The sequence below is a fragment of the Cannabis sativa genome, chromosome 9 (assembly GCF_029168945.1).
Source record: "Cannabis sativa cultivar Pink pepper isolate KNU-18-1 chromosome 9, ASM2916894v1, whole genome shotgun sequence".
Classification (NCBI taxonomy): Eukaryota; Viridiplantae; Streptophyta; class Magnoliopsida; order Rosales; family Cannabaceae; genus Cannabis; species Cannabis sativa.
In genome coordinates, this window is record NC_083609.1 from 4,359,407 (window position 1) to 4,386,498 (window position 27,092).

A 27,092-nucleotide genomic window follows, 5' to 3' on the forward strand; every position below is an offset into this window, starting at 1 on the left:
GAAATGTTTATAGGGAGATGTTTTATAAGAGATCATACACATTTATAAATTTATTATTATTATATATAAGGGTACAATACATTGATTGTTATTACTTAAGAGGAGGAGTATATGGAACATGGAATATTATTTTTATGGTTATAAATTAATAATGTTATTATTAGCTAGGCAGATAAGATGGTAGCAATACGACCATTAGCTCCATTGGGAAAGAAGGCCCCAGGCCTACGTTCGTTACCAGTTCCATAAACAATTCGAAGTATCTCAGCTGGCGTCCTTCCATACGAAAGTGAGTCAATGTTTGCAGACAACACATTTCCGGTGGAAACCCTAATTCCGCCAACCCCTAAAGATGTTGTGACGTTTATAAGCCCTTCTTCTTTCACACCACCTCGTCCAAGTGTGTTCCTTAGCTCAGAAATTCGATTTGTGAACTCCCCCACTGTTATATTATATGGCTCTACTCTTGTATCTCTACGCTGGTACAACAATGCTCTAATCACACCATCTTGCCCTGCTTTCACACCCAAAAGACCTGCCACAAGCTGCAGTACCAATATACAATTAAATGTTACAATCACAATAATATACATTACACACTAATTAAATTGCTAATTAATTAATGTACGTACTGCTTTGAAAGTAGATCTACTGAGGTTTGGGTTTGCTTCAACGTAGCTAGCGAGTGCTGTAGAAGGCATAGCATACGATGCTATAAGAAAATTAATGCTATTTCTGTAAGGATTAAAGGGTGGTCTTAAGTCTCTGCCAAATGCAATGTCTATTGCTCTTGCAAATACTGCTGAACTTATATTCAATAGTGGCCTTGGGAACCCTCTCACTGTATTTGCAATAGCCCTGCATGCATGCATATATACATAATTTGATCAATATATATATATAATTAGTTACAAACTTTATCAATTAATAATTAATACAATTACGTATAGACCTGATGTTTCCAACTTGCTGATATCCGAATTGTGTAATGATATCTGCTGTGAGATTATCCAAATTGGCCCTTGTAGCACCAATGGGAGGTGGGCCACCTTTGGCCAGTTGTGGATCAACTCTGTCCAAACCATAACCCAATGATCCGTACAAGAAGAATTCAGCTGCCAAAAACTCAAGATTCAAAGAAAATTCCAAGCGATTCACATCATTATAGCTAATTGGGAGAATATCAATGGTACCAAACACTGGTACAGATTTTGAAAAGAGGAGGACTACTAATGTAAGAGCAACAATTGGAGTGTCCATTATTGATTCTCTATACTTACTTTTATATATTATTAATTAGATTATTTCTTATACAATTTGTTTGGTGATAACACTTTCTACTCTCATATATATATAATTTTTATATGCACTACGTACCTTGCATGAGGGCATGCTAACTGTACGTATATAATTGATTGATATACTTGATGAGTATATAGCTATAGCTAGGTTAGAGGGCATCTATCTATAGCTAGCTAGCTAGCTAGGGGTGGCATGGGTAAGCATTTTATTATTATTAGAGTCTCCTTCACTTTCTCCTTTAATTAACTTGCATTTCTTATATATACATACTATTTTTGTAATCCTCCAACGTACGTAATATATATAAACTCTAGCTCTATATGATATACCTAGCTTCCTACCTAGCAATATGCACATTGGAAAATTATTAAAACTTCCATAATAAGTTTGGTTGAATAGTTACTATAAATTTCAAATGTAATCATTCCATCTATCATCAATAATAATTAATTATAAATCAAACAGTTATGGAATGCAAGTTTCAGTGGCGGAACTAGACAAAGACTCAAGGAGGGGCCAAACAGGAAGGTTAAGCAAATTGTATTTTTACCTATTTTTTTTTTAGAAAATACTAATAAAATTAGGCTATTTAGAAATTTTATAATCTTGAATTATTACAATAATCGTATCGTACCCCTTTAAATTTTTTCTACTAAAACATGTCAATGTAGTTGATATATTATTGTCAGTGTCACATATTTAATTTAAAATTTTAAAAAATATTTTCTTATTAACTATAAATTATAGGATAAATAATATTTCGGACCCTCTGTTTGTTAAGTGACAAAATAGGCCCTATATTTTCTAAAATGGTAAAAATAGGACCCTGAGCTCTTTTAACAATTTTATTTTTTAATATAACTAACTTTAAGATAATTTATAACACAAACAGATACAAAAAATGTAACTAGATTTGTTATAACATATTTAGATTAGATTATTATTAAGTTTTATTTTGACAAAAAATCAATTCAGGGTTCTATTTGTACATTTTTCAAAAAATATAGGGTCCATTTTATCATTTAATAAAATAGAAAGTCCAATTAGTAACTTTTTGTAAAATACAAGATTCAAAATAGTATTTACCCTAAATTATATGAATAAAAATAAATTAATCTTAAATTTTCTTATTAATTATTGATAAGAAAATAAATTTCTTAAATTTTAAATTATTGTTTATTTAAATTATAGATGTGGCACTTATGTGACAATGACACACAATTCTCATTACTATTTTATTAGCAACATTGGATAAAACTTATTAGAAGTCTTATATTTCAGCATTGTGACATAGTTCAAAGGGAATAGTAAATAAATTTAAAAGACGATTTGATAATCGTATTAATTCGAGGGACAAATTCTACACATAGCCTTTAAATTAACATAAGAAATAAAATACACCTATACAACCCTATATAATAATACACAATCTATTTATGTACATTGAGGTAAACTAAACTAATTGTATTTCTTTAATAACTAAATTTAATTTTTATAAATTATAAATATATAAAAAATGATTCCCCAAAATATTAAGGGGGCCATGGCCACAGTTTGGATTTTAAGGAGAAGGCAAATTATGAATCTCAGCTCATTTGCTGTATGAGCCAGAGCAGTATATTTATAGCAATATTCAGAATACAAAAACAGCCGCTTGGCTGGACACCTGGCTGTGATTACATGAGCAAAAGACTAGAATATTCAGCCTAAATATTCCCCTAATGATTACACAATGACAAGGCATAACCGAATTCATACAAGACAAATTACACAATTAAAAAGGGCACAATTCTGTTACAAACAGGAGACCACTGAATTGTATGGCTGCAATGTATTTTCCTGGTATTGCAGGTGTAGAAATACAGTAGCTGAATTGTTATTCCTTGACATCCCCTCTCAAACGAAAAGGTGAGTTCCTCACGCCGAGTTTGTCTACAAGGAAGGCAAAACGAGAAGGAGATAGGCCTTTAGTCAAGCAATCGGCAATTTGATCATGTGAAGGAATGTATCGAATCTCAAGTTGCTTCTGCAGTACTTTATCACGAACATAGTGCGCGTCAATTTTGATGTGTTTGGTTCGAGCACGGAAGACGGGATTCGCTGCAAGTTCAGTGGCACTGAGGTTGTCACACTATGTCACAGATGGACTTGGGAAAGGAAACTGAAGTTCATTCAGCAATGACTCAACCCATGATATTTCAGCAGCTACATGAGCTAAAGCACGATATTCTGATTCAATGCTCGACCTTGAAACAACAGCTTGGTTCTTGGATGACCATGACACAAGAGTGTCACCCAAATAAACACAATAACCTGCAATAGACCTTTTGTCATCAGGACAGCAAGCCCAGTCGGCATCTGAAAAACCAGTGATGCTAAGTCTGTCGCTACAGCTGATGTTAAGACCTTTTGTTTCGGTACCCTGCAAGTATCGTAGTACGCGTTTCACTCCACTCCAGTGAATGTCAGTTGGAGTTTGCAAGAATTGACTCAATTTGTTCACGGCGTATGCAATGTCAAGCCGTGTGTGACATAGATACTGGAGTGCACCAACCGTACTCCTATAAAGAGTAGCATTTTCCATTGGCTTCCCATCAGTGAGCGACAAAGGTTTGCCAACAATCATTGGTGTTGGACAGGTCTTTATCTTGGACATATTAACTCTGCTCAAGATATCTTCTATGTATCTAGTTTGTGTCAAGTAAAGACCTGATGCATCACGGTAAGCCTCAATACCAAGAAAGTATTGCAAAGGTCCAGTATCTGTCAAGGTGAACTTATTGTTTAGTTTAGTAATGAAATTATGCAGCTTGATTTTGTCATTTTCCGTAATAATAATGTCATCGACATAGATTAAGGCAAGTATAATTACCTTTGCATCTTTGTAGAAGAACAATGATGTGCCGGCCTTTGAATTGTGAAAATTCCAAGCTGTCAAAGTCTCTTTCAGTTTGTCAAACCAAGCTCTCAGAGCTTATTTCAAGCCATAAATTGACTTTTTCAGCTTACAGACAAAGTTTTCCTTCCCTTTCTCTTTAAAGCGTTGCAGTTGAACCATGTAAACTTCTTCCTCCAATTCACCGTTTAGAAAGGCGTTGTTGATGTCAAGTTGTCTAATTTCCCATCCACTAGATACCGCAATAGTCAAGATAATTCGCACAGTAGCAGCCTTGATAATGGGGCTAAAGGTCTCACCATAATCGATTCCAGGCCTTTGATGGAATCCCTTTGCAACAAGTCGGGCTTTGAGACGATTTACAGTACCATCAGCATTCAACTTGATTCAATACACCCATTTATTTCCAACTAAGTTGTATGCATCTGAAGGAGGTACAAGAACCCATGTCCCTTTTGATTTTAGAGCATAGAACTCCACATTCATCGCTTTAAACCAGCCTGGATGCTTTATTGCTTCAGCAACACTAACCGGTTCTGTGATGGCAGATTCAGATTGTATTTGACTCACAAATGTTCGAGGCTTGAATATCCCAGCTTTACCTCTGGTAATCATAGGGTGTGAAGGCAATGGAACATTGGGTTCAGCAGGTACACCTTAACCGATTTTCAACACCAGCAGGCTCAAAACAACCCGAAACTGTTTGGTGCAGATCATGTTCATGTTGCAGGTCATGGGCATATAGATCATTGTCTCTGTCAGGACCTGAAACAGAACTAGGGGAGTCAAAATTAGCAGCTGAAGAGTGAGCATGGGGGCTGCTAGAGGATGCTGCAGGAGTGGCTTCAGGTGATGTATCAGTGGAAGAAGAGTCGACTGGTGTGGATAATGGAGTGGGGTAATGAGTGGGAAGGGTGGACCAGGAAGTAGAGTGAATTAGGACAGGTTGTGGAGTGGTATAATTGTTCAGAAAACCCATTTTGAAGGGGAATTCCAGTTCGTTAAAAACTACATCTCGAGAGATGTAGATGCGGCCAGTGGGACTAAGGCATTTATAGCCTTTGTAGGAGTCACTATAACCAAGATTGACGCATTTGATAGAGTGGAACTAGAATTTGTGGGATTGGTAAGGACGAAGGCACGGAAAACACGCTGCACCAAACGTTTTCAAAAAAGCATAATCTAGTTTTCGAGCAAATAGTATTTCATAGGGTGATTTCTAGTGCAGCAAGGGTGTGGGAAGCCTATTGATTAAATAGACTGAGGTGTGAAAAGCATCACACTAATATTTGAGGGGCATACTTGCTTGTGCGAGCAAGGTAAGTCCCATCTCGATAATGTGACGGTGCTTGCGTTTAGCACGTCCATTTTGGGCAGAGGTGTGTGGACAGGGGTGCTGGAACTCAATGCCGTGAGTTTGCACCAGATCAATAAAAGGCTTGTATTCACCCCCAGAGTCTGATCTAAGGCTCTTTATTTTCTTGTCAAATTGGTTCTCAACTAGAGCCTTAAATTGTATGAATGCAGCAAGGGCATCGAACTTTAGTTTGAGAGGATATAGCCAGGTATAACGGCTATAATCATCCACAAAGTGGATGTAATAGTGGTGATTTATGTTAGAAGCAACGGGTGCAGGGCCCCATAGGTCAGTATGGATAAGATCCAACACGGATTTAGCACGAGAATTAGATGAACGAAAAAGGAAGAGCATGTGCTTTACCATATTGACAAGCATCACAAAAGGTTTTCATTTCATTTTTTGACACACTTACATTAACAGACTCTAGAACATGGTTTAAAACCTTGATTGAGGGATGACCTAATCTCCTATGCCACACATCTACTTGGGAAATTAAAAGACTAGCAGCCTGAGGCTGAGTTACATTTGAGTCGACTAAAATGGTAAAGGCTGAAATAAGGTTGGACTTTTGGTGTGAATGATTTGGTGTGGTGTGAGGTGAGTCCAACTGATACAATCCATCCTTAAGCACTCCGTGAAGCAAAGACACCCTCTTTGTTACCTTGTCCTTCACCAAACAAAAAGTTGAGTAAAATTCAATCAGCACATTGTTATCAGTGGCAAGTTTAGATACACTAACAAGATTTTTGGCAATTTTAGGAGCAAGTAGCATGTCTTTGAGCAGTAAATAGTTGCCAGATTTAGTGTTCAATTTACCATTACCAATGTGTGAGATTTGCAGCTTACTGCCATTGCCAACAACAACAGACTCTTTACCATTGTAATCTTATTTCTGAGTGAGGTTTGAAGGGTCAGATGTTATGTGGTTGCTTGCTCCGCTATCGGCAAACCAAGCATCAGATTCGAGAACTTCAGGAGTGGCAATGAATGCACTGTGATTGTTGTTGTTTTGTCCTGATTTGTTCTGGTTTTGAGAGTTGTTTGGGTCAGATCCCATGTAGCTTTCGTCGAACCGATTATAGCAGATGGCAGCTGTGTGACCATACTCACAGACTTGGCAAGTAGGTCTCGAACCAGAACCAGGGCCACGTCCTCTTCCTCTAAATCTGCCAGATGTTCCTCGACTGTTGGAGAAACGGACACCATTGTGAGTTCCAGAATTTTGTGACTGAAATAATCCTCGACCCCGACCATTGTTGTTGGTTTTAGCTGCCATATTAGCTTGTGGCAGAGAACTGGTAGTCTTGCTGTTGAGGGTAAGATTTTGGAGCCTTTCAATCTTACTGTCAAAGCTTAGCAGTAAGTCTTGGAGTTCTTGCCAGGTGGTGTTAGATCTAGCCTCAATCTGCAGAACAATAGAAAGGTATTCAGCATCAAGTCTGGATAGAACATTTGCAACAAGGTGAGCCTCTGGATACGGATCTCCAGCCAAGGCCAACATGTCCGACCAATTCTTTTTCTGCCTCAGATACTCGCTCATCGGAGTCGACCCTTTCCTAGTTGTTTGGATCAAAGTGCGGGTGTCGTCCATCTTTGATTTTGAGTAGGCACGATATAGGCTCTCAAGGTTTCGCCATAGATTAGCAACAGAGTAAGACCCCATAACTTATGTGGCGATTCCTTCGGTCATGGAGCTGTAAAGCCATCCCATGAGTAACTGGTCACTTATTATCCAGTTCTCATATTCAGGGTTAGTAACCTGAGTATCTCCAACCATGATGAACTCCAATGGGCACATTAGAGTACCGTTGAGATATCCATGAAGTCTATGACCTCTAACAATGGTGGAGACCATTGTCTTCCATAGTGTAAAATTGTTGCGGTCAAGTTTAAGTGAAAAGGGCTGATTTAGGGTTGGTTGGGCGAAGGCATTTGGGAGCTGAGATGCCTGGTTGGTGTTATTGCTGTTATTCGAACCAGCTCCGGCAACACCAGAGTTGGCCGGTGAACTTGCAGCTGATGCTGGTTGATTGTCTTGTGGAGTAGACATGGCAGAGGCCAGCAATGGCTCTGATACCAAGTTTGGATTTTAAGGAGAAGGCAAATTATGAATCTCAGCTCATTTGCTGTATGAGCCAGAGAAGTATATTTATAGCAATATTCAGAATACAAAAACAGCCGTTTGGTTGGACACCTGGCAGTGATTACATGAGCAAAGGACTAAAATATTTAGCCTAAATATTCCCATAATGATTATACAATGACAAGGCATAACAGAATTCATACAAGACAAATTACACAATTAAAAAGGGCACAATTCTGTTACAAACATGGGACCACTGAATTGTATGGCTGCAATGTATTTTCCTGGTATTGCAGGTGTAGAAATACAGTAGGTGAATTGTTATTCCTTGACAGCCACCCCATACAAAAACATAGTTCCGCCACTGGCAAGTATGATGTTATTTAGTCCTTGAATGTGGCTCAGTGTAAGAAAAATACTAATTTAATCTCTGTGTTTTATCTTTAAAATTTTCACCATTACAGATAGAGGTTACACTTACCTCGTTAAAAATGTGTGAAAGGTAGTATTGGAGGTTAATTAGTTCTTAAGTCACCGGTTATAGAGGAGAACAATTAGCATGCAAACTTACCAAGTGACAAAATAATTTGCTCAAAACTTGCATAACTTGTGTCAACTCAACATGTAAGTCATTCAACATCTTGCAATTTTTCGCCATAGATACTTATAACTTAACAATATAGTGTCATCTAGGGAACGATTGTATTAATGCTGAGAGTTATGAGAATATCAAGGAGGTTTATCTTCACAATTCCACTCATATATAATAGATTATAGTCGTACTCAGGCTTCCAAATATAATCATCAGAACTATATTGGACCAAACAATCCACTTTTTGGCATTCGCATTCCTGAAAAAAGAACGGTATTGGAAAGCTTCCTCACAATTACTGAATTCTAGTTTGATAAAATTACTAGTACCTTCAATAGCACTAAGATTTTCATTGTTTAATGAAGCAAGATATAATGGAAATACATATTCAAATCGTTCATAATTTTTTTTAATTAGTATAAAAGTCAACTATCTAATAATTAAAGGGTATATACATGAGATATTTTTAAGTAGATTGGGAAGGTTGTCAAGGTACCGCTTCGTCCCGCACTTTATTAGAACTCCCGGAGATTGCTAGAAAGTGTAAAGAGTACTCTACCACAAACTTTTTAAAGTTAATCGTTCTTAATCTCAATTTTTACAACTTTCACCATTGCCCAATTATTCTTGACATTATATTTATTTAAAAAGGTAAATGCCAATCTAAAAATAATAAGAGTCTAATCTTAGATCTAAAAGTTTATTAAAGAAATAATAAAGGAAAAGAAAAACTAACATACCTATAGCTAAAATAAGACTATGATAAATCTAAATAAAGAAAATAATAAATAAATAATCTATAATGAAGTTAATTTAATTGACAATGTTATAAATTTTCTTACTTGTATGATTTTTTTTTACAATAATAAAAAAAACAGACAAACCATACTAACTTCTTGTAGCGCATAATTTTCTCGGCAACGGCGCCCAAAATTAATATTGCCCAATAAATTACACTGCGTTCGCGTTAATAAACGGGCTGTGTCGTATCTATAGAGAGATAAATTAAAACTAAAGATTAGATTAGTAATTATAAAATAATAGAAATGTAAATAGCTTAAAAAGAGTAAAAATAAGGAGATGAGAAATTAAGTTGATCAGATAAATAGTATGGTAAGGTAGAAATCTAGTTCGGTTTGGGCTTCTCACATTTTCTTAATCACTTCAAAATTTATCATTTGTCCAAATATGAAAATTAACATAAAATTAAAATAATTTTATAATTAAAATAAAAAAAATAATATAATAAAATTAATTTTATATACATGAAATGAGAACACTATGAGAGTGAGCTAGAAAATAACATGAGATTGATTTTTAGAAAAATAAAAACAAATCATCAAAGTAAAATAATAAAATAATAATTAAAACATACCAAAAATAAAAGAAATGGAAGTGTTGTCGGAGGAATTTAGAAAATACCAAATAATATGAGTATTCGGATATAAATTAGAATGCTCAATTATAAATATGTGAGTATTCGCTTAGAATAGCGAGTACTTAGTCTACTGGCTACTAAATGGACAAAAATGAAAGTAGAAAGAGAGAGAAAACAAGAGAATTATAGTGGTTCAGTCAGAGCTCGGTCTGCTTAGTCCTTTATTGCAATGATTTTAGCTTGGTTAATTTGATTTGGATCACTCCTTTATATAGAAAGCAAGTGTCCTTTAGGATTAACTAATCGGTTTAGAACCGTTTTTACATTAAATGACAATATTTAATCAAAGTTAATATTTAAAGAATAAATGAAGAACAATTTAATCTGTTCTTGTATTAAGGGTATTGAAATGTATGCGACTTGATAATCCCCGAGTTGCATGTTCATATTCCAACACACAAACTCGCAGGCTCTATGATATTTTGTATTCGTAGGGTGGCCTTTGGGCCTATCGCTTGAATGTCTGCATTTATTCTCAAACGCATAGTCCGACATTCTATGTGTTGACAACATAGAACATGCGAGTCCCTGACGAATTGTCGAACACATTAGTCATTCAGACCAATCTTATGTAAAGAAGTGATATTTATTAGTCGCAAGAGAGATATACTTGGTCATCGCATATAATCAATATACACCACCAGTATTAACTTCTCTTGATCCTGATTATTTATTTGACTATGCGAGGCATAGTATGCGACTAGACCCTGTCCCGATTGCATCTTCTCGCAAGTTTGTACCAAGAAGGGTCGGCTCTATGGGAGCTACCTACTAACACATCATCTTTTCAATCAAGAATTGAGTCAGCATGTCAGTTTTATACGAGGTTGTACTTGTATTTCTAGTAAAACTTTGCCCTATAATAGAAAGACAGAACCTGATTAGTTGGCAAACTAGAGACAAGTCTCCTCAGATCGGCTTACCAATTTAATATTTTGTACTATCCAGTATCAATGTGTCTCAAAAATTGAAGCATTAGTTACATTTTTGCGATAAATAAAATGATCATTTTCTAAGTCGTGGAGGAAATATTGTAAATGGCTAAGTGAAAATAATTTTATAATTTTCTCAACAATATTTTCTATCATATCAGTATGATATTATTTATTTTCATCCATAATTAGGGGAAGAATTGTAGAATGAGAAAGAGTTACTTTTCGAATAATGGTGGTATTGTTCTCTTCTATGAATAATGTGGGTACCACATTAATATTATTACCCTCATATGTACTTGGTAGAATGGATTCTTCAAAATTTTCACCACTAGAGGTAGAGGTGACACTTACCTCGTCAAAATTGTGAAAGGTGGTATGGGAGGTTCTTCAACCACCGGTTAGAGGAAAGCCATTAGCATGTAAAGTTACCAGGTGACAAGATAATTAGCTCAATTCCTAATTAACTTGTGTCAGCTCAACAAGTTAGTCTTTCAACATCTTGCAATTTGTCACCAAAGATGCTTGTAACTCAACAATATTGTCATTTAGGGAACGGTTGTATATATGTTAAGAGTTATGAGAATACCAAGGATCTTCCTCTTCATAATTTCACGCATAAAATTACAGCCGTACTCACACTTCCAAATATAATTATCATATTTATTGGACCAAACATTCCATTTTTTGGCATTCGCATTCTTGTACAAATAATAATATTGGAAAGCTTCCTCCCCGTTACTGAATTCTGGTTCGATAAAATAAATAGTACGTTCAATAGCACTAGGATTTCCATTGTTTAATGAAGCTATATATAATGGATACAAATATTCAAATCGGCGTTGATCTTCTTCATTCATTTTTTTTAATTAGTATAAAGTTAACCTTTAAAGTCAATCTTTCTTAGACAGAATAATCTCAATTTTTACCACTTTCGCCATTACACAATTGTTCTTTACAGCTTGGAAGTGAAGTTTGAGGAAGAAGACAAGAAAATCTACTTGTAGAATTCCTTGCCAGCTCAATAGGACCAGTTCAAAGACACTATCATCCACTCGAAGGGCACATTAATTCTTGAAGAAATTATAGGTGCCATTTAATCGAAGGAACTGTCCCTAAATCATTGAGGAAAGGTTTCAAGAAGCAACTTAGAGGCTATGTACTCGAGAGGAAGAGATCAACACAAGGGACATCATCCACCCAAAGGAAGAGGAAGAAGTCAGAACGTCAAGAAAAGAGGAAGGTCTCAATCTAGGGGTCATAAAAAAAGTAAATGATATCACTGTGACAAAATAGGTCACATCAAAAAAGATTGACATGAACTGAAGGAAAAGCCAAGAGGGCAAAGAATTGACAATCAAAACAATAAAGAACAAGAAACAACAACCAATTATGGAGAGCATTGTGAAGATGGTGAGGTGTTCATGGGAAAGTCTGCAACAGAAGCATTGGTCACAAATGAAGTGCCTTAGAAGAATGAGTGGATCATTGATTCAGGAAGTAACTTCAACATGGAAAACAATAAAACTTGGATAAGAGACCCGAGAGTCCAAAAATATGGCAAAGTGATATTTAGCAATGGCTAAATTAACTTGTCCAATTGAAGGAATTAGAAATTCCATGTTCAGAATGAATGATGGGCAATGCAAGAAACAACGTGCCAGAACTTGCAAGAAATTTGATTTGCGGCGGAAAGTATTGAGTCAGCTCATTCCCTTAGCCAACTTTGCCACATGTTCATGCCACCGTAATTGATTTCATTTTTAGTGTGTTAGCCTTGGTAGTAACTGTTTTATTTCTTTTTTTTTTCCCTTATTTGGGTTTTTCTGTTAATGTTAGTTAGTTGGTATTACTAGCTATATATTAATATTTTGAGGATCATGTTAGGTAGAAATGTGAGTTGTAATCAAAGAGATAAAGAGACACACAGAGAGAAAGAGATTTATGTTGAGAGAGAGAGTTCTCTGAGCTGTCTTCAGAAAAGAAGATCGAGAAGCCACTGATGAGGCATGCTCTTAGTCAGTAAACACTAGATTGGTTTCATAGTAGATGAACTGAACCCAATGATCAAAGGGTGTTCAGAAACAAGGGATTAGGCACTTCAACACATTGGTAGAGGATGTTCGAACCTCTTAAAATTGGTTGTGTTCTTCTTTATGCTTTTATGTTCTTGTACTGTATGATTCCTTGTTCTAGTTAAATATGTGCAGTGTTGTGTTGTGTGTGTCAGTGGTGATTGGTTCGAGATTAGAGTTGGTTTTCTAGAAACCAACATCTTGAAATAGGGTCTTAAACCCCTTTCTTAGTGGTGCAACAATGACTCTATCGATAGACATCAATGCACCATGGGTCTGCCTAATCTGGGCCCAATTGAAGTTGTTTTTCTTACATTTGACCCATTTGAAAATTGGTTTCTTCACTCGAACTTTTGCTATGCCATAAAAAAAATTCCCACAAAATTTTTTGGGCATGTACGTTTTGGTAGTTGTAATACGTTTAGAAGTATATGTACTCTATTATACAATAATAAATCAAGGGGCATAACTTTACGGTAACAATATTTTAAAAGTGTAAAAAATTCATTTTAATTATTCAACGTAACGAAAGCTCCATTGGAAGAGGTGTTGTACAATTTATAAGTAAATTGTTTGACAATATTGCAAGAGTGTCTAAAATAATATTTTTATTATAAAATCTCAAATATATAATTAATCTTTAAATTAAATTGTAGCTAAATGTTATTATGAATTTATATTGATTGATTTTTATTTATTTTAAAGATTATCTCTCTGTTTTAGTACTCTAATCATCACATTCACAAACATATGGAGATGTTTATAGGGAGATGTTTTATAAGAGATCATACACATTTATAAATATATTATTATTATATATAAGGGTACAATACATTGATTGTTATTATTTAAGAGGAGGAGTATATGGAACATGGAATATTATTTTTATGGTTATAAATTAATAATGTTATTATTAGCTAGGCAGATAAGATGGTAGCAATACGACCATTAGCTCCATTGGGAAAGAAGGCCCCAGGCCTACGTTCGTTACCAGTTCCATAAACAATTCGAAGTATCTCAGCTGGCGTCCTTCCATACGAAAGTGAGTCAATGTTTGCAGATAACACATTTCCGGTGGAAACCCTAATTCCGCCAACCCCTAAAGATGTTGTAACGTTTATAAGCCCTTCTTCTTTCACACCACCTCGTCCAAGTGTGTTCCTTAGCTCAGAAATTCGATTTGTGAACTCCCCCACTGTTATATTATATGGCTCTACTCTTGTATCTCTACGCTGGTACAACAATGCTCTAATCACACCATCTTGCCCTGCTTTCACACCCAAAAGACCTGCCACAAGCTGCAGTACCAATATACAATTAATTAATTATTGTACAATCACAATAATATACATTACACACTAATTAAATTGCTAATTAATTAATGTACGTACTGCTTTGAAAGTAGATCCACTGAGGTTTGGGTTTGCTTCAACGTAGCCAGTGAGTACTGTATAAGGCATATAATATGATGCTATAAGAAAATTAATGCTATTTTCGTAAGGATTAAAGGGTGGTCTTATGTCTCTCCCAAATGCAATGTCTATGGTTCGTGCAAATACTGCTGAACTTATATCCAATAGTGGCCTTGGGAACCCTCTCACTGTATTTGCAATAGCTCTGCATGCATGCATATATACATATTTGTATCAATATCTATAAATAATTAGTTACAAATTAACTTTATCAATTATTAATAATTAATACAATTACGTATAGACCTGATGTTTCCAACTTGCTGATATCCGAATTGTGTAATGATATCTGCTGTGAGATTATCCAAATTGGCCCTTGTAGCACCAATGGGAGGTGGGCCACCTTTGGCCAGTTGTGGATCAACTCTGTCCAAACCATAACCCAATGATCCGTACAAGAAGAATTCAGCTGCCAAAAACTCAAGATTCAAAGAAAATTCCAAGCGATTCACATCATTATAGCTAATTGGGAGAATATCAATGGTACCAAACACTGGTACAGATTTTGAAAAGAGGAGGACTACTAATGTAAGAGCAACAATTGGAGTGTCCATTATTGATTCTCTGTACTTACTTTTATATATTATTAATTAGATTATTTCTTATACAATTTGTTTGGTGATAACACTTTCTACTCTCATATATATATAATTTTTATATGCACTACGTACCTTGCATGAGGGCATGCTAACTGTACGTATATAATTGATTGATATACTTGATGAGTATATAGCTATAGCTAGGTTAGAGGGCATCTATCTATAGCTAGCTAGCTAGGGGTGGCATGGGTAAGCATTTTATTATTATTATTAGAGTCTCCTTCACTTTCTCCTTTAATTAACTTGCATTTCTTATATATACATACTATTTTTGTAATCCTCCAACGTACGTAATATATATAAACTCTAGCTCTATATGATATACCTAGCTACCTACCTAGCAATATGCACATTGGAAAATTATTAAAACTTCCATTATAAGTTTGGTTGAATAGTTACTATAAATTTCAAATGTAATCATTCCATCTATCATCAAATAATTCAGTTTGATGTTTAGTCCAAGCATTTTGCTCAGTGTAAGAAAGAAAAAAGATAAAATACTAATTTAGTTCCTTGTATTTTATCTCAATACTCATGCACCGCACATATTTTATTAAATAACTAAATGGATAATCTGATTCACAAAATAGATCAAAATGAACGTTGAAGCCAATTTTGGACAAATATTTTATTTCTCGAGCTTTTCGAAAATAGATAATAAATATTATTAAGGGCTAGAAGAAACAATAAAAATTTTGAAATGAGTATTTTTACATGATTTAGGTATAAATCTTAGTCCACGATTAAATGGGTATCGTCCAACCACCCTTCGCCGGTCATCCTGCGCCTCTGCTTCAGGCGGAGAAAGCTGTACGGAATCAGAAGAAGAGTCCTAGGCGCCGGTGACGGAAGAATGGGGTATCAGATCATAATTACAGGAATTCTTGTTGAGTTTAAACAATTATTCACGCTATATTATCTCTTTACTTTCATTTTACTGTGTTGGTTTTATTGGTTTTTTAAGTTTTATAAGTTTTTAAAATTGTTTTTTAAGTAGTTTTATTTTATTTGAATACTATGTATGGATTCGAAACTTCTAATACGAGACAATTTAGCTCCAGTTTTTTTACCAATTCTCAGGTTTCCCAACAGGTGGAGACGATCGATATTATACTTATTATACAGTTCACCAATTAATTATCTTACGTTTTTTTATAATCATATTAATAAGTTTTAATTTATTTATTCTTTTTATATTTTAATTTTATTTTTGTGAAGTTTTTCTAATTTAATATTTTATATGTGGTTATTACTTATTAGGATTCCATTTAATTAATTTTTTATATGCCATGTAATTATATTACTTTCTTTATCACTCACTCATTACTTATATTATATATTATTTTTTTTCTTTTTTTAATGCGTGATTGATTTCAACTTTAATTTTTAATTTTTTATTTAATATTTATTGGAAATGATACTTATTAACTTACATTAATTGAATTTTATTTTACACACTCATTTAAGTTATTTTAATCATTCTTACCATTTATATTTACATGTAATATTTTAGTTCTTCATACTATGTTTTTCACTTAAATTTTTATTATTTTTTTTTCATAAAGTCTAATGTTATTATTTATCATATCTTTTTGTATTTATTATCCATTATTTATTTAGCACCATAATTAATTTTTTTAAATTTGTTATATATTTTTAAATATTTGTTTTTATATTAATTTTTAGTAGCTTTTATTAAATATTTTATTATTAACTTTAGATATTTTCAAATGTTAATAAATACTACTTAATCAAAATGTATTACCAATAATAATCAACAACAAATCATGCTCATATAATTTTTTGATGGTTTTAATGCTTTTTATGGTTTTACACCTTAATTTTATGGCATGTGTGCCATTTATTATGGCTTGTCGCTACTTGTTTAGGGTAGTTTTGTAGTATGGTCAATAGGTATGAGAATTGATCCATTTTATGCTCATGTTTTCTATTTAAGCGTCTTTTTCACTTTTAACATATAAGTATTTTAAGTCTTTTTAAGTCTTTATCTTCAATATAATTTGGTTTACCATCGCTTCTTCACATTACCTTTCTTCATTATATTGTGTAGTAATAAATTTTTATTTTTTGTTATTTTGTAAGTTATTTTGTGGAGGGCCTACACTTACAGAAAATTTATCAATAAGTTAAATTTTAAATATAATCTATTTGATATTGATTTTTAGCATTTTAAAATTAGGGTGCTTTTTTATTGTTACTAGCCAAAGGGTAATACCTTTGGCTAGTTTTTCTTAGAATTTTGTTAGTTTTTTAGTTATTTTGAGTTGTGATATGGGTTGTGTGTTATATTCTGAGTTTGTATATTAACTTTTATTTTAAAATTTTCATTCTAATATAACTGTGATTTTTAGTTTGGTGTTGTGATATTTTTTCAATTTCGCTAACTCTGGCAACAACTATTAATAAAGGGAAAGTATTTTTCAATGTGATGGGGTGCTAATTGAAGATGTTATAACTTTATTGTCTAAATTTCTGGGAGTAGTTTTGTCTCATGTGCTTGCGATAAATATTCTGCAGCTCATGGTTTGACAAAACATACCCTTCGGTTAGACAATGAGCTATCCTAGTTCGAGGAGGTTCCACTGTCGATTGTAATTTGTTGCATTGTTAATCATGTGTGAATTTATTTCACCACGTCAAAAAAAAAAAATAGAATAATAAATTATATTTATTATAATGTTGTAAATATTATTTGATTTATAGAGTTGTTAAATTTGATTGAAAATTATTTAGTTTATTTATTTTAAAATTTTTGGTTTTATTAAATATTTAGTTAAAATTATTCTTTATTAACAAAAAAAAAAATAAAAAATAATGACAGCTCATAATTGGCACAACATCTAGAATGATCTAATGACAACTCATGATTGGGAAATAATCTAGTATGAGGAAGACTATTTTTTAACATGCTCCCTCCAGCTTGACTTGGTTGACTGACCACTACAAGCTTGTCCTTCAGGTAGAAAAATTGATTAATTGAAATGGTTTTTGTGAAGATGTCTGCAGTTTGCTCTGATGTAATGTACCTAACCTCAATTAGTCACTATTTAATGAGGTCTCTGATGTAGTGCACGTCAACTTCAATGTGTTTTGTTTTGTTGTGAAATATAGGATTGGAAAAGAGGTTTTTAGTGCCAACATTGTCGCACTAGATAATTACAGGTAGCTGATGTTGTATGTCAAGTTCTTTAAACAGAAAGTGAAGTCAAGCAACTTTCATGGTAGTTTGCGAAAGAGCTCTATACTCTACTTCTATTGACGATATTGCAACTACCTTTTGTTTCTTCGAGCACCAGTTTATAAGGTTTCTTCCAAAATAAACACAGTAACCAGTTGTTGATTTTCTATCATCAATAGAACCAGCCCAATCGGCATCACTAAAACACTCAATGGTCAATTCTTTAGACGGTTGAACATAATGCCTTGCCCAATTGTGCCTTTCAACTATCTCAAGATCCTTTTACATACATTCCAATGATGTTGAGTGGGACTGTGCATAAATTGACTCAATTTGTTTACTGTAAAAGCAATGTTAGGGCGATTGAGTGTTAAATATTGAAGTCCTCCCAAGACACTTCGAAAGAAGGTAGGCTGATCAAAGCACTTATTGTCATTGATATTGAGTTTGTTACCTTGAGAGATAGGAGTTGGGCTTGAGTTTGGGTGTAACATATGAGTTTAATTTGGTGAGTAAATCAGTAGTATATTTTACTTGTGAGAGGTGAATTCCACAGCTGCCGCAAGTGATTTCGAAACCAAGAAAGTAATTAACGGAGCCAAGTTTTTTTAGGGAGAACACTTGTTGTAGCTGAGCAATGATACCACAAACTTTGTGGTTATTGTTGCCTGTTAAAAGGATATCATCAACGTATACCAAAAGATATAATTCAACACCTCCATTTTTGTAAAAAAATTAATGATGAATCTGAGATAGAATTTTGAAACCCAAGTGAGAATATGACTTGTTTAAGTTGATCAAACCAAGCACGCGACGCTTGTCGAAGGCCATACAATGCCTTGTGCAACTTGCACACATAGTCTGGATGTGTCTTGCTAACATAGCCGATTGGTTGTTCCATATAAACATCTTCAGAGAGGACACCATTAAGAAAGGCATTGTCAATATCGACCTGTTGAATATCCCAATTGTTTGATGTTGTCAAAGCAAGTATTAAAGGTTAGACTTTTAACGACAGGACTAAAAGTTTCAAAGAAATAGATGCCTGGTTTTTGTTGAAAACGTTTACCCACAAGACACGCTTTAAGGCGTTGAACTGTCCCATTGTGATTCAATTTGACACGAAACGCCCATCGATTATCAACAATGCTCATACCAAGTCTCCTTGGCACAAGGATCCATGTTTTGTTTTTAAGCAAAGCATAAAACTCAGTGCCCATTGCTGACTTCGAACGAGGAATTTTCAAGGCTGCACTTGCACTGTCTGGTTCTAACTCAGTTATTAAGGCCAATGGTGAGGGAGAGAAGGCATGAAAGACCTAAGGTTTATGTATACCAGCTTTGGCTCTAGTTATCATGGGATGAGAAGGTGTGTTTGGGTTGGGTGGAGTGTTAGGCGCTGCATTATGTTGCAGCTGGGAGGGTGAGGTTTGGTGTGGCTGTTTGGACAAAGATAAAGGTGAAAGTGGAAAATCTACATGTAACGGTATAGTGGAGTAGGAGTTGACAGAGGCACGAGTGGCTTGATTTGCTAGACCCGGTGAGTTGTGTTGTTGAGTGATAGGAGAATTTGAAGAAAAATCATCTTGTTGGGAGGCAGAACAAGGAGCTCCATCATCAATCATAACATCAGTGGCATGATCTGAAGTCACAGTAGACAAATAAGGCAGCCATTGAGGGTAATGGCTGGGTAGCAATGGTGGATCTGTATGAGCAGTAGGATAAGTAAAGCCACTAGCAAAAAGGAAATCAGTTTCATCAAAAGACACACTACTAGCAACATAAACATGACCAGAAGTATGAAGGCATAAATAATCCTTGTGACTTGGGCTATGCCCTATGAAAACACACTTGGCAGAACGAAATTGTAGCTTATTGGTATTATATGGCCTAAGATATGGATAGCAAGCACAACCAAAAACCTTCAAGAACTTATAGTTGGGAGAAAGACCAAAGAGCTTTTGAATAGGACATTTATAGTTTAGCACATGTGTGGCAAGATAATTAATAAGAAATGTTGCGATTTGAAAGGCTTCCCACCAAAACCTTTGAGGCATGCTAGAGTGAGCAAGAAGAGTAAGGCCAGTTTCGACTATGTGCCTATGTTTTCGCTTGACTTTGCCATTTTGTTGGTGAGTGTGAGGACAAGGATGCCTAAACTTTTCACCTATTGATTTGAGATATGGCTCAAACTTGTGGTACTCACCTCCCCCAATCTGTTTGGATAGTTTTTATGGTGGTATTCAATTGTTTTTCTACTTGGATTTGGAAGGTTGTGAAGACCGGTAAGGCCTCATCTTTTGTTTTGAGAGGAAAATTCCAGGTGTAGTGACTGAAATCATCTAAAAGTTGATGTAGTAGCGATAACTATACCTAGACATAGTTGGTGTCAGACCCCATACGTCTGAGTGGATCAGCTCAAGAGGTTGTTTTGATTCTTTTATAGCAACAGGATAAGCCTTATGATGAGCTTTTCCAAGAGGACAACTTGAAAAGAACTGCTTAAGTACATTAGAGGAAGGATGGCCTAACCTATGATGCCACAAACTTAATTCATTGAGAGAAATTAAAAAACAAGACTTAATAGACTTAAAACTAGGGCTATTGGTAAAGGATTTTGAAGCAGAAGTGAAATTGTGACTTGCAGAGCTTGCTACTGGTGTTTTGAGTTGATAGAGACCATTGTTAAGTGTCCCTTGAAGAAGAACCCTCTTAAAATCCATGTCCTTCAAAACACAAGAATCAGCATAAAATTTGGCATAGGCATTATTATCTCTAGTTAGTTGGGAAACACTTACGAGGTTTTTTGCTATTTTGGGTACACATAATATTTTGTTTAACTTGACATGTTTTGATCCACCAAAGGATTTAATGACGTAGTTACCAACATGAGAAATAGCAAGAGATTGTCCATTACCAACTACATAAGTTGAGTCTCACCCTTGTATTCAACAGGAGCTTGAATGTTATTGGCATTGTCTGTGATATGAATTGTTGCTCCACTGTCCACATACTAATTGGTATCATCAGGTCGAGGGTGCTAGCCTGAGACAGCTACAAAAGCCTGCTGGTTGTTACCATATTGCTGAGCAGTGTTGTTTTGAGGAGGATTCTAATTATTGGAAGGTATGAAGTTGGTGTCAAAACGAAAGTAGCACTTGCCAGAGCGGGATGACCAAGTTTGTTGCAAAGCTGACAAACATTTCGTCCTTAATTTCCTCGACCTCTGCCATGACCATGGACACGACAACCAGAGGACCTTCCAGAGTTAGAAGGAATAAAGGGTTTTTTGCCTCGAGCAGCAAAATTAACCGAAGGAGCGATCTGGTGCAGCAATAGAGTTGAGTTGCTCAATACGCATCTCGTGGCTTTGTAAGAGAAACTGCACTTCAGAAAGTGTAAGTTGATCTGCTCTAGATGTAAGGTTAATGACAACAGAGTCATATTCAGAACCAAGACCTCCCAGTATATAAAGTATCAAATAATCATCATTGAATGCTTGACCTACAGAGTTAAGTCCATCTGCTATGGATTTCATTTTAAGAATATAGTCATGAATGGTCATGGACCCTTTTTTGAGAGATTGAAGTTGGAACTTGAGTTGAAGTATGCGAGCATGAGATTTGAGTGGTAGAAAGATTTTCGATAAGAGACCAGAGTCCATGGGAAATACGACATCAAAGAACATGGCCTAGCATAGCCTCATAAATAGAATTTAGAAGCCAGCTTAATATAGCTTGGTCTGTGCGAATCCAGACAGCGAGTTGGGGGTTTACCTGCTGTTGTATGTCTGAAATTAACTCAGGAGGAGCATCAAGAAACTGAGGTGGACACGATCTTGTGCCAAAAAAAGAATCCATCTAGGTCATGAGCATGCACGGTTGGGACAACTTGTGAGCGCCAATAGGGGTAGTTGTCTCTATCCAGGTGAATAATAATTGGAGCTAACAGTTGAAGCAGGGGCCCAAGTAACACTAGTGCGGCTGATGTAGGCATAGGTGCTGAAGTTGGAATAGGAACATCAACAACTTGAGACCTAAGATTGTTGACTGAGGAATCACCTTTAGAAGCCATTGGCTTTGATATCAAATCAAAAAGAAAAGGATCGAAGGAAAAGAAATGCAGAGAGAAAGAGAGAAAGGGATTATTTTTTATATATCTTTTGTATTGATTTTTCTCAGTGTATAAAAAATAATTTTTATAGGGTATTTATAGTACAACAATAGGGAATAAAAATCCTAACAAGAAAATATTCCTTTGCTATCTCATTGGCTAATTCAAAAAAAGGAATCCCAAGCATTTTGGAATTTTAGAACAATCCCCTAACAACTCATAATTGACACAACATCTAGAATGATCTAATGACAACTCATGATTGGGAAATAATATGGTGTGAACAAGGCTATTTTTTATTTTTTTATTTATTTTTTTGAGAGAGTGATCTAAATCACATTATGATAATCGTCGACGCAGAGGAACTTCCAGTCAACAAGCTAATTGTTCAGCCAAAGATATACAGCGTCAGAATATGAGTCACTACAAATAAAGCGACTTATATAAGACCAAGTTATCTCAGAAATTTAGACAAAACAACTTGAGACCACCTTCAAGAGGCATCTGATGTTAACAACCGCATGGACCAAAACTACCTACAAAATAAATAGATGTATAAAGATGGATTAGCACACTATACAATAATAATGTTGTGAATTTTTAAATTAAGGATAAAATGTAATTATTATTATAACAAGAAAAAACTTATCTTCAAAGTTTTTTTATTATTAGAGCTAAGTCTTTCAAGGTAGAACTATACTAGTCAATATAACTTACATCATACATAAGATTTAAGGGATTAATCAAACTAAATAAATCAAATCCCAAATAAAATTAACTATTTTCAAAAAATGTAACAAAACTCAATTGGCGCCTAACAAATAAATGATAAGAAAATAATTAATGATATAAAATGATAGAAAGAAACTCCTTCAAAATTAATAAAATATAATTAAAAAGCAAGATTTAACATTTACTTGTGAAAATCTACAATAGCACTCTTTGAAGTTGAATCCATGCGCAAACAAGCTAACAACAAATCTACAAACTAGCCAAATAATGTAACACAACATTGCCAAATAAAATGGTATAAACTAGCCAAAAAAAGGGCACAAACTAAAAAACAAAAACTATAAACTATCCCCATAAAACCAATAATGAATAAAATATAAGATTATTTTTAAAAATACGGTAATTTATATATAAAAAAAATTATCTACCTATCTATCTATATTTATATCTATCTATTTATGTATATATATAAAGGAGAAGTATTGAGGATGATGGTAGGTGGCTCCGCAACCGTGAAGAGATTGGAGAGTTCTTTCAAAAGAATTTTGCCCAAGTATTCATCTCGATTGATCCAGTGATTGGCAATGATTTTGACTCGCTCTTCACCCCGGCTGTTACAGAAGATGAGAATCACGATTATGCAAAATCCCTTCAGCAGATGAGATAAAACAGGTGGTTTTCGCGATGCACTCGCTGAAATCTCCAAGGCCAGACGGCTTCTCTGGAATCTTCTATAGAAAGTATTGGAGGATAGTTGGAGATCAAGTTTGTGCGATGGTCCAGGAATTTTTCACCCAAAATACTGTAAGCAGTAACTTGAATCATACTTTCCTTTGCTTAATTCCGAAAACTACTAATGCTTGTAGGTTTGATCACTTTCAACCTATAAGTCTTTGTAATTTTTGCTACAAAATCATATCAAGGATTCTCACGGATAGGCTTAAAGGCATTATTGATAAACTTGTTTCTCCTACTCAATCGGCCTTCATCCCAGGCCGTTGGATAGCTGAATGTTCAATATTGGCTGAAGATGTAAAGCCCGCTTAGTTAATTTGGAAATTAGCAGTTATTTATGTTTATTTATGAAATTATTTATAGCTATTTAAATAATTTATGATTCTGTTATTTATGTTATTCAGTAGCTTGCATATTTTGCATTTCCGGTGTCCGGTATTTTGGAACTCGGCGTTTGGCTCAGTAGAAATCACAACTTAGTATGTTAGTAGTTTGGGGACGGGTTTAGACATTGGGAATGTCGGGAATGGCCGGGAATTTAGAATTTCCCAAAAATACCCCTTTAGTATGATTTTCATGATTTTATGGTGGAGGGGCAAAATGGTCTTTTTGCCCCATTAGTGTTTTGTCTTATGTGAGTGTATTATTTGAAAATAAATATTTAATTATGTGTATTGTTGGCTGAATATAAGGAAATGTTATAGCTTTTATTCATTTTTCCCAAACTTAGAAAAAATCACATTTTTCTCAAAGAAACTCTCTCAACTCTCTCTCTCTCTTTTCGGCCATTTGAGGCAGCTCCTAGGGTGATTTTTCCTCTTCAATTTCTAGTAGATTTCAGCTTGTTGTGTGTCTCTAATCAAGGTAATTCTTGTCTTGCTTTTTCTATTTAGTTTTCTTGAGATTTTTATGAAATTGGATGAAATGCATGCATGATTTTGGGATATGTTGCTGCTGTGATTTTGTTGTTGATTTATGTGGATTAAAGCATGCTAATTGAAGTTAAATTGGGCTGTGTTAAAGCATATTAGTTAGGTTGTTCAAGCTTTTAGTTTTTATGTGAAAAAGTTATGAATTTTGGAAAGAAATGGTTCATTTTTGTTTCTGTGAATTGCTGGGTGTTTTTGATTGTTTTCAGAGGCTTAGTTAAGCTTGTTTAAGTAAGTTTAGATGGTTTTGATTGCTTGCTAGCTAGGTTTGCTCAAGCTTGAGTTTGGAACTCAAAGCTTGAGCTCCAATGGTGATTTTTGTGTATGTGGTTTCTGGGTGGTTTTGATGCTTTGGATTTGTTCTAGGGATAGTTTAGAACAGGTCTGGAAAGTTTGGGACCAATTGGGGTTGAATTGGTCGAGTTATGATTATTTGATGTTGCTGCCTGCGAGGAACCGGAATTCCGGTTGTGCATCCGGAATTCCGGATGGGGGTCCTGAATTTCCCAGAACCGGAATTCCGGTTGGGCAACCGGTCTACCGGTTGGGGGATTTTTCAGAACCCTAGTTTTCCTCGTTTTTAGGTTTTTAGGGGTATTGCCATGCTTTTTATCGATAGGGAAACTTTTAGTTCCAAGTTTTAGTCCCCGGGAAGTGATTTAGTGTGTCACTTATAGCGTTGTGATTTTTATGGTTTAGGAGCCAGTAATCCGCCGCTCAGCTTCAGTTCCAGTCAGGTTGACCGGCACACCTGAAATCGGAATCCAGGTAAGATTAGTATAACAGTATGCATATGTAGATTACATGTTTAGCGTGCATGTAGGAAGCCTGCTAGATTACATTAGTCATGTATTTAGGCTTCGAACCATCCAACCCTGTCACGTCGGTACAGGCTGGAGTATGACCGACGGCGGAGTATGACCGGTTCGACCGATCAGGCTGACACTTGGTTGGTGGTTCAGTGCTATTGACCTATCCGTCGGTACAGGCTGGAGTATGACCGGCGGCGGAGTATGACCGGTTCGACCGATCAGGAGGATACTTGTCAATAGTACCGTCCCCTGAACGTTCAAAACTCAGTACCATGTTGGACATGGCAGTAGTGCTCAGTACCATGTTGGACATGGCAGTAGCGGGACTCAGTATCGTGTTGGACACGGCAGTCAGTTTTATGTATGATATTATTATGCTTTTCTTACTGAGTCTGTCGACTCACAGTTTATGTTCATGTGTAGGTAAAGGCAAGGCTGTAGCTGATGGACCGTGAGCGAGCTTATGAGATTGTACATGTCGGGGCGGTTAGGCCTGGAGCGTACGATCCTCGGGACAGCAAGGCTGAGTTTTTTTGTAAATGGTCGTTAGACGACTTTATTTTGATGTAAAAGTTAAACAGTTAAAACGTTTGTAAATGATTTTATAAATCGGGATCCCGAGACTTTTATAATATGGTTTATAAGTTTAATTAAAAAGCAAAATTTTAATTAATCACGTTTTTCCATAAACCTCGTTGATTAGCGACGAGCTGCACAGTACGTTTAAAAATCACGTAATACGCCTAAGATAGTTAGGGTGTTACAGAAGAGGTCCTTCACATCTTTAAGAATAAGAAAGGAAAACAGGGCGTGATGGCGATCAAAACAGATATGAGTAAAGCTTATGATAGGCTAGAATGGAGTTTCCTTCTAAGAGTTTTGCAAGCAAATGGTTTCTGTGCTAAGGCCTGCAATTTAATCATGAGTTGTGTTACCTCGGTGTCGTACTCCATTCTGCTCAACAGGGCTCCGTTAGCTCCCTTCAATCCTAAGCGTGGGCTAAGACAAGGCGATCCCCTCTCGCATTTCCTATTTATCTTATGCAGCGAGGTTTTGTCTAAATTAATATCCAAGGCTAAGAACAGGGGAGAGTTCTCGGGAATCAAAGTTTCTCGAAATGTTATGCCAATTTCGCACCTTTTTTATGCAGATGATGCTATTTTCTTTTGCAATGCGAACTCCCTAAATGCTAAGACCTTTGCCGAATGTATTACCACTTATGAAAAATGGTCTGGGCAATTGGTAAACAAGAGGAAGAGCGGCCTGGTTTTTTCCCCCAATACTCATTCGGAAATTAAAGTGGAGGTTAAACGGATTCTGGATATGAATTTCTTAAGCCACGAAGGAAAATATCTTCGGAATCCCTTTTTCTTTTCGGCTAGCAAGAGAAAGGATTTTCACTTTATCAAAGATAAAATCATGGCTCGGCTGGAAGGTTGGAAGGCCAAATGTCTCTCTCAAGCGGGAAGGACTACTCTTGTGGGTTCGTTTTGGCAGAGTATCCCAACTTATTTTATGTCCACGGCCAGGGTGCCTTTGACCTTGTGCAATGAACTTGACAGATCGGTGGCAAAATTTTGGTGGATTTGAAACTCGCACAAGTCTCGATACAAAGCTTTCAAAAGCTGGAATGACATTTGCCAGCCTAAGAACTGTGGAGGCCTGGGCTTAAGAAGATTTGGGGATACTAATCTAGCACTTCTTGCTAAATTGTGCTGGATGATGATGAAGGAAGAAGATAAGTTCTGGGTTAAGATTCTCCAGTCTAAATATTGCTCTCGATTAGACATTTGGAAGGTGGATAAGCAGGCTGGGGACTCGAG

General features: G+C 35.4%; 2 protein-coding genes across 2 annotated transcripts; both read right to left on the minus strand.

Annotated features, from left to right (window-relative positions):
• On the minus strand, positions 1-1,342 carry LOC133031116 (ferritin-like catalase Nec2). Its single transcript, XM_061104451.1, has 3 exons — positions 953-1,342; positions 633-858; positions 1-545 (listed from the first exon to the last, which is right to left on the minus strand). The coding sequence occupies exons 1-3, from the start codon at positions 1,258-1,260 to the stop codon at positions 165-167; spliced, it is 915 nt and encodes a 304-aa protein (XP_060960434.1). The 5' UTR covers positions 1,261-1,342; the 3' UTR covers positions 1-164.
• A 12,109-nt stretch (positions 1,343-13,451) lies between these two features.
• On the minus strand, positions 13,452-14,765 carry LOC115723055 (ferritin-like catalase Nec2). Its single transcript, XM_030652458.2, has 3 exons — positions 14,397-14,765; positions 14,070-14,295; positions 13,452-13,976 (listed from the first exon to the last, which is right to left on the minus strand). The coding sequence occupies exons 1-3, from the start codon at positions 14,702-14,704 to the stop codon at positions 13,596-13,598; spliced, it is 915 nt and encodes a 304-aa protein (XP_030508318.2). The 5' UTR covers positions 14,705-14,765; the 3' UTR covers positions 13,452-13,595.
• Positions 14,766-27,092: the final 12,327 nt, after the last annotated feature.